Source organism: Watersipora subatra, chromosome 2 (assembly GCF_963576615.1).
Source record: "Watersipora subatra chromosome 2, tzWatSuba1.1, whole genome shotgun sequence".
NCBI classification, from domain to species: Eukaryota; Metazoa; Bryozoa; class Gymnolaemata; order Cheilostomatida; family Watersiporidae; genus Watersipora; species Watersipora subatra.
The window spans coordinates 23,641,043-23,661,491 of record NC_088709.1 but is presented as its reverse complement, the minus strand read 5'-3'; the positions used below and the strand labels follow the sequence as shown (position 1 = coordinate 23,661,491).

The following is a 20,449-nucleotide window of genomic DNA, read 5'->3' as shown; positions in this document are numbered from 1 at the left end:
GTACAAATAAAAAATAACACTGATAAAAATTTTACAATGTATTCATAATAGGCTATGGCAGCTCTGAAAGGAATTGATACAATAATACAAATAGTGGCTGACCCAAACTATTTTCAAATGAAGTGATCACAGATTTCGCAAGGACATTTACCACAGACAACTAAGCAAATCAAATAACAATTAGCTATATATGACAGCTAATACGACAGTTGAGCCTATAAATTGCCTTTGCTATGAGACTTATGACAAAAGGAAAAATGGATTATCTTCAAACATTAACGGCGGTAAACGTGTTATAATAAATAAAAACCAGACAGACTGTTTTGTAACAGTGGGCATGGGGAGAAACAATGTTAGACAAACAAACATTTAGCTGACAAAACCTTTCCTTTGCCTGTAATTAAAGATATTTAGATTGGTGTCTAGGTAGGAAGGTTACGCTATAGTCAGTCAGTCGTAGTCAAGATAATCGCATATTAGTCACAACAATGATTATTTTACTCCAGAACTTCAGATTCTTCAACTTTATTTATCTACATAGCATTTGTTCCATTGTTCACGTCTAAGACAAAATATTCCCATAGCTTTGTTTACAAAACTTCCTGGTGTAATACTAAACTCGTGAATCCTTTGGGTAACTTTCAAAGCTCACAATGTGTCACCAATGTTTCCTCCTTTTTATCGATTTGGTTGATTCAGCCTGAGAAGGAAGCTTAAAAGTTGAAATTGTCATAAAGTGGGACTAGTGCAAAGGGCATCAACCTACTTTAATCTTTCATGGGTTTTCGTTATTTGTGTTTTAAATCGCAAACTGTCTACTCAATGTTAGAAATTCATAAATATCTCGTTCCGCTTTTGTCCCTATCTTTATAGAAACGAATGTGGCGTTGCAGTTTGTTATCTGTTATTATATTTTAAGATTTTAGTAGCCAGTGCCAGGGTTACAAAATTATAACTTACTACCTCTAACTCTGGTAAATTTCTTTCCATTAAGGTTTTGTATACAAAAAATATTTAAAACATATTTTTACTCAAACAGGATAAACCTTCAAGAAAAATGTTGGCTCATAGCAGATTGCAACAGTAATGCATTAGGGTAAGAGTGTAGCTCTATATGAAAATAACATTGTTATCAAATTTTGTGCTGCGGCAATATTGGCTTCTTGACGCAGCTGTATTATAACCAGGTTTTGGTCTGTGTAAGATTGACCCTCGTTCCACCCAACAATTTTCTTTCGCATTTGTGCGCAGCTGTTGAGGGAGACAATTTCAATTTTAAAAGTGAGTTTGAAAAAGTGGTTTATATAAACAAGCTTCAAAATTCTGTTAGGTTAATGTTAGCAAAAGCAAGTGATAACAATAACTCGTCATCTAGGTAATCAGAAACAGTAAGGAGAAGACGATCAGACATCGAATGCTTCTTCCTTTCAGCCAATCAAAGTGCAAGCAACTAAATCAACCAGCCAGTACATAATGCAAGATCAATCGAGTAGTCTATTTCATCAGATTTAAACTAAAGGAATAAAATTTATTTCATTTTGTTATCCACACATATAATATAATATTTATTTGGTTGACAGTATTGAAATGATTATGCTCACTCACTTAATTGTGTACAGATGTTGACATTGTTAAAAAAATCTCATAAAATACTGGCAAAAACGTTTTGATCTTTTTGAGAGTGTGTTATCTCAGGGTGGTAAGCAGAAAATGTGCCTTTACGCGGAAAAACCTTCTGGAATTATTAGAAACGTTTTTTTCTGATTCAGGGGATTATCAGGTGTACTACTAGTAAGTTCAACATTATTTACACAAACATCAAAAATAAAATTGTATAACAGTGGTAGTGAAAGCAAAGCTAACTGAAAATCGTTAATAATTTTATAAACTTGGTGTAAAGACTATCCCAAATATATGTAACCGTGAGCCAATAAATTATGGCTAGTCATTAGGTATTTCATAAGCCTTTCCAACTTTGGAAATTCATTAATCAAAACAAACAGCACAGGCCATTTTACATGAATACAGGCCAATTTGGGAGAGACAATATCGCATTGAGGATGCATATATGCTGAACACTAAGCATCTTGTTTCATGTACCCACAACAGCAGCGCAGTGTGATTAAAATGATAGCTATCTAAAGAAGGCTTGCACAGGAAAAGTAGTATAGAGTTTCAGTAGAGTTCTGTACTAGTGAATGAATACTTCGTTATAGCTCAAAATAAGCACATTGTGTTACCATGCTAACCATACCGAAAGGCCACCTGCAGATTTCCTTTCATTTATGAATAATACACTGTAAAGCGCTCTATAAATAACACTATCTCCCTAATCATCATTGAGAACCGAGCTACAGGAGAAGAAATAACAATCGTCAATCAGGCAGTTGATTGGCTAATGAGGCGGCAAAAGTATACACAATTGGCCGATTTTCCAGATTACTGAAGATACATAAGTCGATGAGTAAGGTTAGCAGAGCCATAACTAAACTGGAACAAATGTGGATATCACACGCGAGGAGTTCGCTATAATTGACACACAGTAACGATGCTGTTTAATACTTGCAGACGGCTCGCCCAAAAATTAGTGGGTAGAGATAAATCATGTACCCTAAAGGGCGACAGAAAACAGCAGAGAGAAGCTAAGAAAAAGTCAAGACAACTAGATCAGGCCTTACGAGCCGATTGGAAAAATGAAAGCTCAAGGATTAAACTACTACTGCTGGGTAAGTGAGTGGTCAATCAGTTTTCATGTTGACATCTAGAACTCGTACCATTGGTAATGATGCTTCTAGAAGACTTAGAGCGAGCAGCATCAATTCAGAAGCAATGAGGTCATTCAATATCGCGGTAGGAGGCAACATTGCATAACAAGTTAATACTCCTACTTAGTGGTGGCAATGGATTGAGCTGTCTCTGTATTTGTCCAGACAGTAACCAATAGGTCACAGATAATGATATATTAGCTTTTGCTTCTACGTCGTTTTGCACGGAACCAGATAACCATTATGAGTAATGGTTATTGTTGCAATGCCTTATCAAGCTGAAACGAACATTAATTACACTTTTAATGAGCCCCTTGAGAAGTAGAGCAAAAGCTTAAATGACCATGGTTGAAGTAGAAAGTTTGTTGATTTGATATTGAGGTTAAAATCATATCAATTTGAATATCGGGTAGCAGACTTAATTGTCTCTTGTTCTCCGGCCTTTTGTTTGTCTCATCAACTGTAGTTGTTGAATTCTAGGGCCTGGAGAAGCTGGAAAAAGTACACTGATTAAGCAGATGCAGCTAATTCATGGAAACGATATGGAGGCGGCAGAGAAGTTAAAAAAGATACCATACATACGACAGAACATATTTGACAGCATGGTGGTAAGTAACTAGCACATATTAGAAACTTGTAGTAAGTATGAAAAACAACAAAAACTACGAGATATTTTTGGTTTCAACATGACTCTGCAAAACTGAATGGTGCGTTTAAGGTTTGTAGTTACTGGTGATAGTTAGCTTTGTTCAGACATTGGTTATTGTAAAAACCATACGCAATATGTATGAAAAAAAAACCTTATTTGTTATTTTGAGTTTTAATATGGCTGCAAAGTTGAATGGTGCATTTCAAGTTTGCAGTCACTGTTTGTAGAACAAAGCAGAGCTCTCAGTCTTCTTTAGAACAGCTTATGTTCGGTTTTATCCTAATCTTTTGCTTTCATTATTGTAAATCGGGATACGGCTGAGCTGTTTGAAAGTTGAAATAATATTATTATTGTAGGCTGTCCTTGTCGCCATGCACTCAATGGGCATTAAGTTCTCAAACCCTCGTCTCACAAGAACAGCTCATATCGTGTTAAGCCATTCACAAGTGGAGAACTCTTCACTAACTTCCAAAGACATTCTCAATTCTGAGTACCTAGCAAGCGATGATATGATATCGCATGTGCAGGCCTTATGGAATGACAATGGCGTTCACAAAGCCTATGCCAGATCTAACGAATACCAACTGCTAGATTGTGCTGCCTAGTAAGTGTCAAGTATTCTTTGTGTACTTTATGTATATGCATATTCAGTAAGACATCTCATAAACGGAAGCCTTGTCTAGCATAACGCAGTTTCCATTGATTTGCACTTTGCATTTTGTAACCATATTGAGATGTTTTGATAGGCATGATCATGCCAGCGGCTATAAATAACTCGGATAATTTATCTTTGGCAAGTTCCTTTATTGCAGTCTCATCTTTGATCCTTTAGTTAACTATCATCATTGTTTTAGTTTCTTTGACCGACTTGATGACATTCGACATCCAAACTACATTCCAACCGAGCAAGACATTCTCCGATGTCGAGTAATGACTACCTCTATCACAGAGACGAAATTCACTGTTACCTACTCTGGGCAAAAAGTAAACTTCAATGTGAGTTTGATTCAGCTGTTATTATGATAATTGCACATATCATTTCAGTAAAAAACCGGTGAGTGACATTTCTAGGTTAGTAGCTTTATTTGGTGACTTACTTGGCTTCAGCTGCAAATCCGCTTTATTGTACAAGGAAATTCATCAAACAGGATTATAGGAGATAACAGTAGAAAATAAGGATACTCCTCTGTCTCTTTATTACATCATGTGGGTAATTCCGGACATCCCTGGCTATAACCATCGACTAAAAATGTAACATTAAAAAACGCGAGACTTTCTGTCAGTTGTTACATAGTTCTTCTTGTGTAAATAATATAGTCCCTAAATAAACACCAGTAGGTTGACACATATGACCAGTTTTTACACAAATAACAGTTTTTTGGGCTATTGCTAATCATTGCAATAAATTGCGTTACATACATGTATGTGCTTTACCTTTTTTAGACAGTTGACGTTGGAGGACAGCAGGGAGAGAGGAGAAAATGGATAACATTGTTTGACGATGTGACAGCAGTTATATTCATGCTGGACACGAGCAGCTTTGACCAAACTCTTCGAGAAGACAGTACGACTAACCGGCTGCTGGAGTCTCTCAAAGTTTTCTACCAAACTATCACCACCCGGTAAGTTGTTCACAGATCTGACTATTAGCTTATTACTCAACACAAATTATTTTGGTAATAACCCAAATTTCTAGCTCGCATATTGCTAACACCAAGCATCATTACCAACTACAACCTAACTTTCCATTACAGATTTCTTCGCAGTGTCTCCATTTTGACATTTATGAACAAGATCGACATCTTCAGAGAAAAGATTGAGCAAGGCAGCAACTTCGGCGCATCGTTAGATAAAATGATGGAGCAAGCTTTATCTCTCTCCAAAGATCCGACCATAAGCAGTGATTTCGAGAGAGGAATTTACCAAAAGATATATACCATTCTCTCCGAAAATCCCTTCACCACGTACAATCCTACAGGTAAATATTATTAAAAATTTGCAGTATATAATCGGTAGAGTTGTAGAATCGTAAACACACATTAGGCGCAACGGTAAGTTAACAGATGCCCAATGAATTAACTCAGCAGGTCAAAGAGAGTGAGTCAGCATCCAGACACAAATCTTATTAACATAATTACTCTAAATTGGACAATTTGTTATATGATTCGCACAAAATGCATAAACAATTGTGCTAAAAATAGATTGCTATTTATTCAATGGACTAAATATTGTTGCAATCAGGAGTTGATAAGCATCCAGTGTCTATATTTAACTCCAGTTGAGGCACAACTGTACCTGATATGATCATTTACCTGCGGGATAGTTGGTGTTAATTAAGACCACCATTGGCTACTGAAGAGTTCTCATGAACATGAGCCTTTAACTGATTGATCTAGTTGATTGTATGACTAGCGAAAGTAAAACTTGAGTCAGATGCAGTGGATGTTAGTAAACATAGAATTGTGGCTGCAGCGGAAACTGTCTGGCATGTTACGTATTATATTACGTAACTTACATATAAAATAGAAACTCAGCAAGCTCGTGTTTCCGAGAAGCAGTAGGTTCAACTAAATCCTAAAAAAACTTAGCTTCATAGTTATTACCATGCAACTTGTCTGATTTGAAAGTTCTCTTACGTCTTTGACATGTAGGATAATGTACTAAAATGACGCAACTAGTGAAATGTCGAAAGATCATGCTCTAGTAGGTAATTGCGTTGTGGTAGATTAATTCGCTAAGACAACAACTGGCTAAAGCGGTGCAGAGGTCTTCGTATTTGAGACATTAACTTTGAGTCATTCAATGTCATATCATGAGCTCTCAAACATCCCTACATTTAAGTGTTTATTTTAGAAAATGAAAGAAAGCATGTGCTGGAATCATTTTCTACCTTTGCCGCTCAAGAAGAGAAAGTTGATGGTAACCACAATTCATTGTCAACGTTCTACACATCTTCCTCATCTCTGTTCTCGAAAAAGATTCCATCCCGACGACAGAAAAAGAAACTGATTCCAGACCTGGACTGGCGAGTCGTAAAATCTGCCGCGTATATCAAGACCATATTAGCTGTAAGTATTAAACTACTGAACCACAGGCAGTAAAACGATTTGCATGATGTAGCTCTGAGGCTGAGGTATTGCGGTTGGCATTGAGACGCTTCTATATACAAATTTGGAGGGTACTAAAGGCTAGGAGACAGCAACATCCTCTTATTTTGGCAAAATACCTAAATGACATCCTGTGCAAAATGTAGTAATCATTACTACGTAATATGTTTTGGAAAGAGATTGCTAAAATAATCGAAATCTAGCACTGTTTGAGATTGAGCAAGAATTTAGTTAGATCTCATTGAATTTTTCTTATAGCTTATTGTAATATTATTTTGATTTGTTTGTAGAAAATCGTCGAATGCGTAAGAATGTCGACAAGGTACAGCTTTCAATCGACTCCGGATATGTCCATCAATACCGGCTACCGATCATACGAGTTTCACTACACGTGTGCTGTCGACACTTTGAATATCAAGAGAGTCATAGACGGATGTAAAAACATTATAATTAAAGACTATTTCGCCAAGATTGGTATTCCTCTAGATTAAAATTGCTGAAGCTTCTCTTGCTGAAAGGTGTACGCTGACATATAATAATATATATCATATATATTATTATATAATGTCATATACATTATTGCATGTATGACATATAGCTGACGTATATAGCTGGCATCAGATTTTCTGTAAATACATTAGCGAGAATGCTTTGCAATACTTACCTACTTTTCCACAGTTATTTCTGTTGTATTATTTGCCTATTTATTTTTTGCGATATTTTTATAACACGCTTACCTACGGCTACAGTAAAGCTTATAACTAAAATATTTATTTATTTAAAATGTTTTTATATATTTATTGATGCAATGCTTTCTTAAGACTTTGTGATACGATTGTATGCAGTATTGGATTTGAAATTTATGACTACCATTTTTGTCATATATTATAATGTATTTAATATATCCATGTAAATAGAGCTGTTTTCATGGCAACACTAAAGAGCAAATCTACTATGGATTTTTAGGAACTTAATGAAAAGTTCCAAAACTTTTACTATGCTTTCAATAAATGTGAGCAAAACCTATTCAGGTTTCAATATTTTTATATTATGATATTTAAATAGACTTAAGAAGCATTATAAATGGAGAGTTATAAATTTAATAGGTTGAAAATGCAGTCAATAACATTGAATGCAACTTTTAGTGCAAAACTTTGGTAGATTCTATCAAAAAGTATCGATATTTTTCTATCATTTGCGATTGTTTCTGATGTTGGAGATGATCTGATTGCCAAGATGTTTTTAGATTAAAATCGACAAAACTTGATCGCTGTTAAAATGCTCAGAAGAAAATAACTTGTAAAATATGGCGTCACTAGCTGTTATCGTTGCTATTGTTGATATCGGCTATCGCATTCAAGTCACAGCGATACTCGTCTCCATTCTGTCAGTCTCTTTGTGACTATAAAACGACATAATCGCACTTTCGCTTGATTCCCTTTGAGCATTTTAACTGGAAGCAAGTTTTGTCGATTTCAATTCTGAAACATCCTGGCAGCCAGATCACCTCAAACATAAAAAACAATCACAGATGATAAAAAAACGCTGATACTTTCTGTTAGAATCTATCAAAGTTTTATTGAAGTTCATTTTTAAACAATCAATCGAGAGCTCAGAAGATGAAAGCTCCAGCAACGGTATTTTGAAAATATGTATCTTCATGAAGACACATTGAATCGGGATAAATGAACTACCAAAATATGTATAGGTATGTAAATATGACAATTATTAGGTGAACCAAAATTCCATTTATCTAAGTAGAGTGACCATTGAAGGACATAGCGTATACTCTTGCTACACATACAGCCAAACTTTGCTATACATGCTGATATTGTCTTTGTATGTCTAAACCATCACATAAGCAAGTGTTGTATTTTGTTTAATTTGATCTAGAGCTCACAAAGAAAATACATGATTAAGTAATTATGTATAACATTGAAATAAATGTGTTATGTAAAACCATGTATAAATTGATAAAACAATAATGGACAAAAGAGATTTTTATTGTTCTTTTACCTAATAAGGTGTAGGAATGGCCACGCATAGATTTGGTGACGGATTGTGGAATAAAAATTCAGAGCATAACTTGCTCTAGAGCAAGTTATGATAAGTTTAATAACTTAAACTAGATACAGTTTAAATGAGCTTAATTTATATTCCTTACTATATCTATTGTCAATTTCTACCAGCATTTTTACTATTATTTGCAAAGCTATCTTTTAAAAATTACTAGCATTTTCTATAGGAATTGATTGATAATTCACCCTGTTTTACGTTTATTTACAAAGTTGTAACAATTTTAAAGATTTCTGACATTGTTTATTTGAACTAGTACGCTGGTATTCCCATGAGCCGTGCTAGATCGTCAGATGTAATAAGTATGTTCACGATTATTCTTCAATGTGTAAAAGTGATTGAGTGGTATAGTCGTAGTGTGTTTATGTACAAACCTGAATTTCTGGGTTCAATTCTCGTGTGGTGCAATTGGTTTTTCCTAACACCTTTAGTGTGGCTTCAAATGGACAGACACGGCTCTTATTATAGTAAGGATTAACTCGTATTTTAAGACAAACATTTTTACAACTCTTGCCTTGTGTATTAAAAACTGTGTATGTAGGGTTGACTGTAAATCGAGGTTAAACAGTAACCCACATAGCTATTTAACTACGTACATAAAATGAGCTTATGAAAAGCTGCACCATCATATGGCTATTTAATATATGAATCACAAATCTTCAAAAGCCAAAATTAGATTTTGATAGACTTCGCGACGGTTACAGATTGGTGACACGGAGTTGAGCACCCTTTACCCAGAAATCTCAAACCACTTTGTATAAACTGAATGAAAGACTGAAAAGCATTCTTGTGAAAGCGCTGTCATTCGCTATTATAGATCAACACTAATGTACTCTTTAGCTGTTGTTGCGGTGCATTGAAAATAGTTAGTCTTGCATTAGTTTTGTAAAAGATAACTAGTAAATAATTATTATTCGTACTTACTTTTGGGTCGAAATTTGGAAGTTGACGGTTTTTGACAACCAAGTGGCAATATCTATACTAAAATTTCGACATTTTAGGAAAACTGCTGGTTAATAAAAAAAAAGTTTGACCAAATGAATCCTGAGAAACAATATATTGTAACAAAGCATTACTGAATAATGCATTAGCCTGGTGCAACTTTTAACCCTAAAAGTTCATTGTTGGCAACTGGGTTTATGTCAAAAGCAGGCTTTGGTATCATACGGAGCCACCCAGATAGTGCAGAGAGTTGGTTAAGCTCGTGCAAGAATGGTAGCTAAATCTAAGTACCAAGCTTCTTACCACATAAGCTGAAGTTCCGTTCTCACACTCACTTGAATGAAAAGATAATGCTGCAACAATATCTGAATTAGTCACATGTATGACTAGCTCAATATCTGCTTGATGCTTTTGGAGTGTGCTATCAAACTTACCAAGAAAAAAGAGACACTGCTACATGTAATAGATGTCCCAGTAAGTCAAAAGTAAGTCAAAAGCACTGAATTTTGTAGTTGTAATTGTAAACAGTCCTGTGGTGCCTGAGTGGTCGACCGACACTGTCATACTAGAAAATAACAAACACATTGACACTTTGTTTTCCTCATCACAATGTAAATCTAGCATGTCACATAGTTTGTTGTAAAAGTTTACCTTCCAAACAAGCAAAAACGATAGTACGCATCTTGTCTACATGGAGGGTTGTGTAAACACACTTGATTGATAGCCCGCTGCCTCTTCTTTAACTCCAGCAGTGTAGAGGTGTTCGTGTTTAATATAATTTGTGATTGAACAGAGTTTACAATTAGTGAACGACGTGCCGATGCAGAAAGCTAGAAGCTCCAAGTTTGTAAAATGAAAACTAACATGGCAGCAACTTTGGAATTTTGACAGAACTCACACTGGGTTTTTTTTTCACAAAGTTGTAAAAGAACACCCTCAAAATATTTGTTATAACAGTGGAAAGAAAAATGCATGACCAGTAAAGCTAACAATAATTTTTCAAGGTCCCGTATGGGTTTATTTTACAGTCAAGGCATAAAGACTGCATCCAAATATTGGCGTATGTTTTAGCCATAACCCTGAACGTTTCAGATTTTTTTGATCTATGATGGAATGGATTACACGTATATATACATATTACTTTATCGGCAATAAGTTTATTTCAAATTGAAATGTTTTTCAAATTATGCCATACAAAAGAAAAAGAAAAAAGGGCAATAGTTAACCAAGAAATTAATGGGAGAAGCTCACTACTATCATGCCAATCTAAGTGAAAAAAAATTTAAAAATTGTTTTACTAAAACCACCATTTTTTGATAATAATAATAATAATCGTGCCTTTATATCATTTTTTTTTTAAAAAGATTAAGTGTTATAAAGATTTCTCTATTTGCAGCACAAGTGGAGCAAGAGAAAGGCATTTTTAAATGTTAATAAATACCTTAAACTAAACAACAGAAATAACAACTAAGACGTGTGGCAGCTAAGTTGTACGCAGTCACGGTAACATTAGCTCAAGATATAACAACAGGTTTTGTTGTAAAATATGTTGTGACTAAAATGTCAGCAGTTAGGGCAGATAAGTTGTTAGGTTTTGTATAATATAATACAAGATCTCAAAGCCAAACTTTGATTCTAGTTTCGTTAGCTCCTTGGTTTTTTTAGCTGTTTTCTTGGACATGAAACTATTAGCTTTTGATAAGACTTCAGGTGAGGAATGCTTACAACCCTTGATTTACTACTATCAAAGGTTTAGGCCCATTAATTTTTTCCAGACTCGAAACTTAATAATAATTGGCTGAGCTGATTATTCTCAAACAACATTACTAGTGTTGTAGCACGATCCGAGATACAATCAACATTCAAGTAAATGCGTTAAAACAAGCTTGTAGTTTAGCGCCGTTTCGATTGCAAAACATTTATTACGAAGGGATTTATAAATCAAATAGGAAAACTCAAAAGTGTCCTCATGTAATATTCTTGAAAGCATTTTGATTGGTCCATATTATCTACACTAAATAATTCTCACTCCAAAACGTGAAAGTTTAGTTTAATATTATAAATCTACATTTACCTAACTAAAGTGCAATGGTTTTGAGAACAAAGTTTTTATTGCACAAGGTCAAAGTTTTCTGTAATTAGCATAATCTCTAGGTAAGTAAATACCGTTAAACTCAAATACAAATCTTAAAAATTACTATCATGAATCACTATTAAGTGTTAGATTTGAATAAATTAAAATATTACAAATTTTTTTGCTCACATGTCTTGTCTAAGTCAGAATCATCAAAAGTTCACACTTTGCAGTAAGTGTTATGAACGTTATCAAGATATGAATATTAATTATTGATAATATTAAGGATGTAGATCAGACAACAATGAAAACCACTTTAAGCATGAGTAAATGAGTTGGATATCTCTGATTCAGATAGTTTTATTCAGATTTTTTTTAGATCTTTGCAGAACTGCATAGAATTTAGCATCTGGGCAAACTCTTAGTTAAGTTGGTATCTAAATATAGTACTCCATGTAGTAGGCCTACAAAGTGTACAATTCGCCTCATCAAGGCAATAGTAATAAAATACCACCACTGCCAATTATTTTGAAAATATCATTGCCAGCTGCTTTAACAAGCTTACACCTAATATCAGTACTTTTAGCAGAGAGAGGCATTTTAAACACTATTAATCAAACTATTTATTTGATTTTAGTGGCTAACTGCTGCCCTTTTTCTGTTTTATTGTTTCGTTATTGTTGTAAAGCATAATTTGAAAAACATTTATATTTGAAATGAAATTATTGCCAATGAACTAATATATAAATATATATAGCAATAAAGTAATATATATATATAATATATATAGCAGCTGAAGTCTTCCTTCAACGAGCTTTACAGAAAGAAAACTTTCACAATAATTATTGACCAATCAGATGAAATTTGTTGAACACTAGCTGCTCACTTGTCTCCAACAGCGAGCATTGCTGCCACAATTTAATGATTCTCATGACATTTAGAGCCATACGTATCAAACTGCACGTTGTATAGATTGGATAAAATTTTTAATTACCTATTCGAGCTCTATTCCCCATACATAGTTCATAATAACCATATTTCAATCAACTTACAAATTTTGCTAAATAAAGCTGAAGGCTTTTTGTTGGCAAAAACTATTGGAAACTTTTACTATACTCATAATGATTTTTTTGGCAAAAAACATGCAGGAAAAAGCAATGCTATACGTCACTAAAGCAATAATTGATGAATTATAGTCATCTCAGAGGTCAAAGGTTGCGCCAAATTGGCGACACTTATTTGCAAGGAAGCTGCCAACAATTGGCAGAACTTCATCAAGCAAAACAATGAAAACAATATTTAGGAATGACGTTTTATAGAAAAGTAAGCAAAATTAGCACATTATCATGAAATGCACGCATGCACACGCGTGATAGTTTTCTAGAAAATAAGCATAAGCGCAATCAGAATTAGTCTACATTCTTAGACTAATGAAGATTAAGACGCATACATACCGGCATGAAAATTATTAATCTCACTAATGTACTAACTTGACACCCATTACCAACAATTTGCAAAACAAACACTTCTTTATCAGCACCTGGTTCAAGAAGCTGTAATAAAAATGCAAGATCAACGCGTTGTTTATGACAGTTGTTGCAAGCACTAAGGGATTTGCGCCATAACATGTTTTTCCAAATATTTATAACAGACTGCTTCGACACTTTCATGCAAATAAAGTAGATTAGTTGAAACGAAAATAGCTACTTTGTTGGATAAAATTAAAGTGTCATATTTTTATTACATAGAACTTGTGAACAACGATAAAAAATATTTATAAAAAAAAACAAAAGGCAACAAAAAATATTTATCTTGCAATCACTGAAGGCAATTGCAATGATTGCATTCCGTGCAATCGCTACCTACTTGTTGCAGTAGGTAGCGACAAATAGTCCTATTTGTGACTACGTACTTGACAACCTACTTGTAGTAGGGCTAACTATCAATCGAGACAGGAACTTGACAATGACAATATTGGATTGCAGGAGTTGCAATTGAGGTACTAAAAAGTAAATCTGACTATTTTATTAAAGGTTCAATATAAAAATAATGGTCTTACTATAAAAAAGCAACTATTTTTTCAATATACAAAGCTGCAATGATGGAAGGGATTTTGAATTTGACTGCACTTAGTACCTTGTTTTTGCATAAATATCTTGCAGGGATTAGTTTCAGCATGGAATATATATTGCTAAAATGTTCATATTTTGCAAATTAAGCTATCAAATTTACCAGATAGTAATATTCAATTAGCAGCTAGACATCTTTGTGAAGCAATGTTTAGCAAAGACCACAGTCAGAACAATTCACTACTACCACTCTATCCACTACGCAGAACAATTCACTACTACCACTCTATCCACTACGCAGAACAATTCACTACTACCACTTTATCCACTACGCAGAACAATCCACTACTACCACTCTATCCACTACGCAGAACAATCCACTACTACCACTCTATCCACTACGCAGAACAATCCACTACTACCACTCTATCCACTACGCAGAACAATCCACTACTACCACTCTATCCACTACGCAGAACAATTCACTACTACCACTCTATCCACTACGCAGAACAATTCACTACTACCACTCTATCCACTACGCAGAACAATCCACTACTACCACTCTATCCACTACGCAGAACAATCCACTACTACCACTCTATCCACTACGCAGAACAATCCACTACTACCACTCTATCCACTACACAGAACAATCCACTACTACCACTCTATCCACTACGCAGAACAATTCACTACTACCACTCTATTCACTACGCGGAACAATCCACTACTACCACTTTATCCACTACACAGAACAATCCACTACTACCACTCTATCCACTACACAGAAAAATCCACTACTACCACTCTATCCACTACGCAGAACAATTCACTACTACCACTCTATCCACTACACAGAACAATCCACTACTACCACTCTATCCACTACGCAGAACAATTCACTACTACCACTCTATCCACTATGCAGAACAATCCACTACTACCACTCTATCCACTACGCAGAACAATCCACTACTACCACTCTATCCACTACACAGAATAATCCACTACTACCACTCTATTCACTACACAGAACAATGTACTGCTACCACTCTATCCACTACACAGATCAATTCACTGCTACCACTCTATCCACTACAGAGAACAATCCACTGCTACCACTCTATTCACTACACAGAACAATCCACTGCTACCACTCTATCCACTACACAGAACAATCCACTGCCACCACTCTATCTACTACACAGAACAATCCACTACTTCCACTCTATCCATCACACAGAACAATCCACTACTACCACTCTATCCACTACACAGAACAATCCACTGCTACCACTCTATCCACTACAGAGAACAATCCACTGCTACCACTCTATCCACTACACAGAACACTCCACTGCCACCACTCTATCCACTACAAAGAACAATCCACCGCTACCACTCTATCCACTACACAGAACAATCCAATTAATGCACTGCATTAATTAGTCTAATCGTTGCATTATTTTCTAAGAAATAATCTTTAGATATATAGATATAAAATTTAATATCACATAATATTATTAATAGTAAAATTACAAAAATTAAAATTATAGTAATATTGTTGTAAACTTATACCCAAGCAGTCCCATACTTTGTGACAGATCATCAGGTGTAATAACTCTGTGCACAATTACTCTTTGCTGTGGAAAAGTTGCTGAGTGGTGTATAATTATTGTTGTGCGCATGGCCGGAAACTCGAGTCAATGAGTTCAATTCCCGTGTGGTGCAATTTCCTTTTCCAAAGCTCTTCGCATGGTTTCAAACAGATGAACAGAAAAACATGGCTCTTATTATAGTAAAGATTATTTTAAATGATAGAAATTAAAATTATTAAAACAGTTTATAAAAGTTTACCTGTTTTGCCTTAACAGGGCTATAAAAAGTCAAAAATAATTTTTGGCTGATTAGTAAACACTGATTTGTTTCAATCAATAAGAAACCAGATCAATGCTAGAAAAACATAATATCTACCAAACAAGCTAAAACCCAAAAACATAGTAAAGGCAGGTAGGGTTCCTTTCAAACAGGAATACAGAAAAATAGTATAAAGCTATTCTCAACATGAATGACTATGATACTGAAGGTAAAGTAAAAAACTAAATTTCCACAAGTTTATTATATAAAAAGTTTGAATGTGATCAAAGGTTTTGATGTTCGCCACGCCTAGCAAAGTCGTTGATGTAATATTATGATAATGAAAAGAAATACGTCATACTAATTGCAAAAATGAACATTATTTTAGCATTAACCTTTATGTCACTTTCTCTAGTTTTTGTTGACCAACATAATCCATGAATGATCATCTTTATTATGTATATTAATCGCATGCCCTTTACACATTATGTAGGACTCAAATAATGCAAAAAATTTGGAAAATCTTTGAGTAAATATACTGATAAATGTTGTTCAATGAATGAAAAATACATGTTGAGCCTCCAAACAGGTTTTTGCAATTCAAACCGAACTCAGAGATCATTTTACATTGACAAGCATCTCTACTACTAAAAGTGACTGTTTATATGTTAGTACAGTCGTTCTTAGATGGAATGATGAGAATTTATGTACCTTGTCATCGCTATCACGACTTGCAGTTCCTTTTTTGGAGTCACCAATCGACCAAAGTAGTCAAATCGTACTTTTCATTGGCCTAAAAATTTCTGTCAAGAAATTTTAAATTACATTCATGACAGCGTTTTTATTTCCGATTATAGCTTTTATTAACTTCCTTATTATATTGTTCCACTGTGACTATTGACACTTCACCTTTTTTTACAAATTAAAATGTCATTTTGTTTGCAGGTTACTGAGCAGGTTGTTGAACAAACAGAAAGAGGTGCTTGAAAAGAGAGTAAATTATACTTGTAAACTACTAGACTAAGTATACTAAGACGTATGGAGCTCGTGAACAACAGGGGTGTTGTGATGCATTGAAAAATGAGCTTTTAACTTGCCAATCTATCAACCTTGTGGTTGGCAGTAATACTTTACCATAAGATTGAGGTTACAATACGACCAGAAGTGTCGATTTCGCAAAGCTCCTGAACAACGCTTTATGCTTTTAACAAAAGATACATGCATTTCTTTGTTGCAATAAGACAAATTTGCTTTAATAATTGCTGCAATTTTACTATTCAAGTTTCAACCAAAGTTGTTACATACTAATAATTCATTAACCATTCAGGATTGTAACTAACTAAAGTGCATTTTAGAGTGTCTTCAGAAGTGATTGATTATGGATCGTGCTGTACGTTCTCTATTACTGAGTGACAACGCGGGCCTGTTCCAACTTTTGTCAACCCCAACCAGGTGATACCTGAAGCTTAATATTTTAGAATTTTTATAAGGTTACTTATGTTCACTGGAGTCATGGCTAAAATTTGTATAGTTACTCTACATAACATCATTACTAAGAGGATGAACAGAGGTCAATTTAAAGGGATCATACGTATCGGCTGCTGTCCGTAACCAAAACCTTGCTGATTTTCTGAAAGATGGATTTTGGTAAACAGTAAAGTTGCGTTATTTCTCAGTCGATCCATGACCTTTTTTAATCCAACCCATGACCTCTCACTCTATGCGTCGTTAAACGTCAAAATAATAACTGTAACAGCAATCTCAGGTCTATGTCATATCTAGTAGCATAAATAGTATACTTGTCTTTTAATTTTTTAGTTTAATATCTTATTGAAACGTTTTATTATTGCAAATATCTTCTGGGGTGTTTTCAAATTGTCTGTCATATTTATTGCTTTGTACTGCTGCAGAATTTTTTGGCACACTCGGCTCAACCACAGAGACAGGCATTCTTTCCACGGGCCATATTTTTTAACAAAGTATAACAGTCCAATTCTTATCAACTATGGCTGGTGCGAAGTCAGTCAATAGCTATATTTTTACCAATCTTCTTATGTATCAACCTTCTTCATCAAACTTTCGCTCATTTACCTCTTTGCCGTTATATTTGCGCCTTTGCTATTTTTTATCAACAAATTCGTCCCATAAATAGTAACTCTGTATCTATTAACTATAGACACAAAATGCATCCATTATCAGCACACATTTCTCCATTAAAACCGCATTTCAATATGAAAATAAGTTCAAATGATCATCAATGTATCATCTACACAAACTGTTCATATCGAATAGACCCATCCTCACATCTACTATCTATCCATTATATGATAATAAGTTAAACTATATATAAACTAGATGGACAACAATCACACAAAATGCTTATCTATTGAAATATCTCAGCCACTGACACGGAACTTGCTGATTTATGTTTGATATACAATTCATAAGAAAACAGAATGTGACAACTAGCGAACATACGAGCCACAAAGAAAGTTCCCTAGATGTCAGACAATTAGAATATCTGGGAACCGGGTGGTCACACCTGGTAATCTCTGTGACATCAGATATGAAGGTAATCAAGCCGAAGAGAAAACACACTCATTATGATATGTAGATGTCCTTAAGTTGACACTTCAATGAAATAGGTATATATTTGTCTGGCTCGCTTCCACTGTAACAAGAATTAATCCAAAATACGGAAGAGCTAAAGATGCGTTGTGTGAATATGATAGAGGTTGTTTTGAAGAGATTAGTCTAATCTCATGTTAAAGACCGACGGCTACCACCAAACACACATTTTGTGTTAGTGCTGTGAGGTTAAGCCTTGGAGGGTTTTATGTCTTCTCAATCTAGAAGAGGTGAGAAGTCCTGTTTATTTGAATGTGTTAAAAGTAGTGTTATGCGTGTTACAAATGTGGCTAGCTATTTTTGTAAAATCAGCTTCTTTACACTATTCAGAAATATAGCTTTTGATAAATAAATCCTCATTGACCAATCAATTAGCCTTGTTGAATGTACTTAACCTTAGCAGTTTCAAATGCACTTTTACCGAATTTTTTTTATTGAAGAATGAAATATGATTTTTTTTCAAACTCGAGACAGTTACAGGTATATAATCCTTCTAAAACAATAGTTTTTAGCCTTGTTGAATGCACTGAACCCCCAATTTAATATATGCTTTCATCGAACCATTCTCTGTTGAAAAACAAAATATGATTTTTACTTATTCACGACAAGTAGGCCTATATGTTTTACTGGTACATTAAATGAACTGTGCATTAACATAACTGTGTTCACGAAACAGAACCAATACAATACATAAACTCACAAAAAATTAAATATCGCTTCATAACAACATCACTCTGCAAACCAGTGTTACTTCTTCGCTTGCCTTTGAGAAATCTACACCGAACCCCTGAAACGGATTCATTGAAGCCCTAGGGTACAACGGAACCCAGATTATGAACCACTATTCTGAACATGAATTCGATTTCTGATTCCAGCATACAGTTCTGGTATCAATTAGTCATTGAGTTTTAGAATGATGGCGCGATCTCATAAAAATGCAAGTTTTGTCTATTCATCTTTCGTTCATGCAAACACCCAAAACAACCCAAGCCTTAAAGGTTGATTTGCAACAAAATTTTATTGTTATTGGCCTTTCATTTCATGTGATAACATCAAATGTCAAACAATAACCACGTTGAGTTGAGTACGTCATTAAAATAAAACGATTCCAACCTACGGCCATTTTTTTAACCGTTAGTTTTTGAGCTTTTAAGAGCTTGTAATCACATTTCCACATATTTTGCACCTACAACACAGCAGAGTAAGACATGGTGAATCTTTTGATACCAAATAACTGCAATGTGAATTTTGTTGCAAGTCAACCATCAAGATTTCAAAAACCAAGAAAACATTTTGGTAATGATAAATGCATATCCAATGCTCATTCATTGCAGCTCAGCGCTAGCGCCTCCTTTGGTGACAGAATTTTGGGAGGATGCAGAAATAGTTCATGTCATTTATAAGCATTATCTTAATCGTCACAAAGCCATAATAATAGTGCATTAATACAGCTATGCAAAATGTCAATAAAACCTTGGCTGTCAGACAAAACGATTATTCTCTCATCTAATAAAACAGAAATCAGCTTTGAAGAGACCTGGTTAAAAGACCCTTTGGGAGTTACCGCTAATGATGCAAATAGGAACATTTTAAGATTTTCCACAGCAATCTGGCATTGTAAAAAATGAAAAGGTCAATATATATGTCTGTATATCTACTGCATCTATATAAATCTCAAAGTTTGTTTGTTGTTATATGTTGGTCTGGCGTTCATCCAGCTGCAACTGGTAAAGTTTTAGCAACAGAAAATCACTTTTATAAATCACCTCCTTCCTGGATTAGAACTCACGACATTCAAATCACTAGTTTATTAACAAGCACGCGTAACCATAAGGCTAAGCTGTTCTTATCATATTCATTGGTCTCATCGTATACTGTATATCCTATACATCCCTTTCGCTAAATGTGCACTTTTCATTATTAACTAGCACGGTGTGCCCTTTAGTTATGATGCCCTTGTTATAATATTTTTGTCGCCCTTTTATATGGAACACAATGGTTTTTTGAGATAAATTAATTTTCGGTGAGGCTAAAAGGAAGATTTTTTTCCGATTTTTTTTTACCATATGATATCAACAAAATGTTTTCTCGCAATTAAAATTTGGCAGTCGATTTATTGATTAAGACGAAATAACAAAAATTCTGATATGTTATTCGCCGAACTTTTTCTCACAATGCCTAAATGAGATATACGATGATCGCTACCTCAGTTTAGTGTCATTCATTCTAAGTTATAGTAAAAATGAATTTGAAAATAGATAAGTTATTAAACTTTAGCC

The 20,449-nt window shown here is 34.5% G+C and overlaps 1 protein-coding gene across 1 annotated transcript; it reads left to right on the top strand.

Moving 5' to 3' along the window:
* The first annotated feature begins 2,507 nt into the window (after positions 1 to 2,507).
* Positions 2,508 to 7,555, top strand: LOC137387531 (guanine nucleotide-binding protein G(o) subunit alpha-like). Its single transcript, XM_068073980.1, has 8 exons — positions 2,508 to 2,726; positions 3,246 to 3,373; positions 3,771 to 4,018; positions 4,269 to 4,410; positions 4,858 to 5,036; positions 5,169 to 5,392; positions 6,268 to 6,482; positions 6,812 to 7,555. Exons 1-8 carry the CDS (start codon positions 2,549 to 2,551, stop codon positions 7,010 to 7,012), a joined length of 1,515 nt encoding a protein of 504 aa, XP_067930081.1. The 5' UTR covers positions 2,508 to 2,548; the 3' UTR covers positions 7,013 to 7,555.
* Positions 7,556 to 20,449: the final 12,894 nt, after the last annotated feature.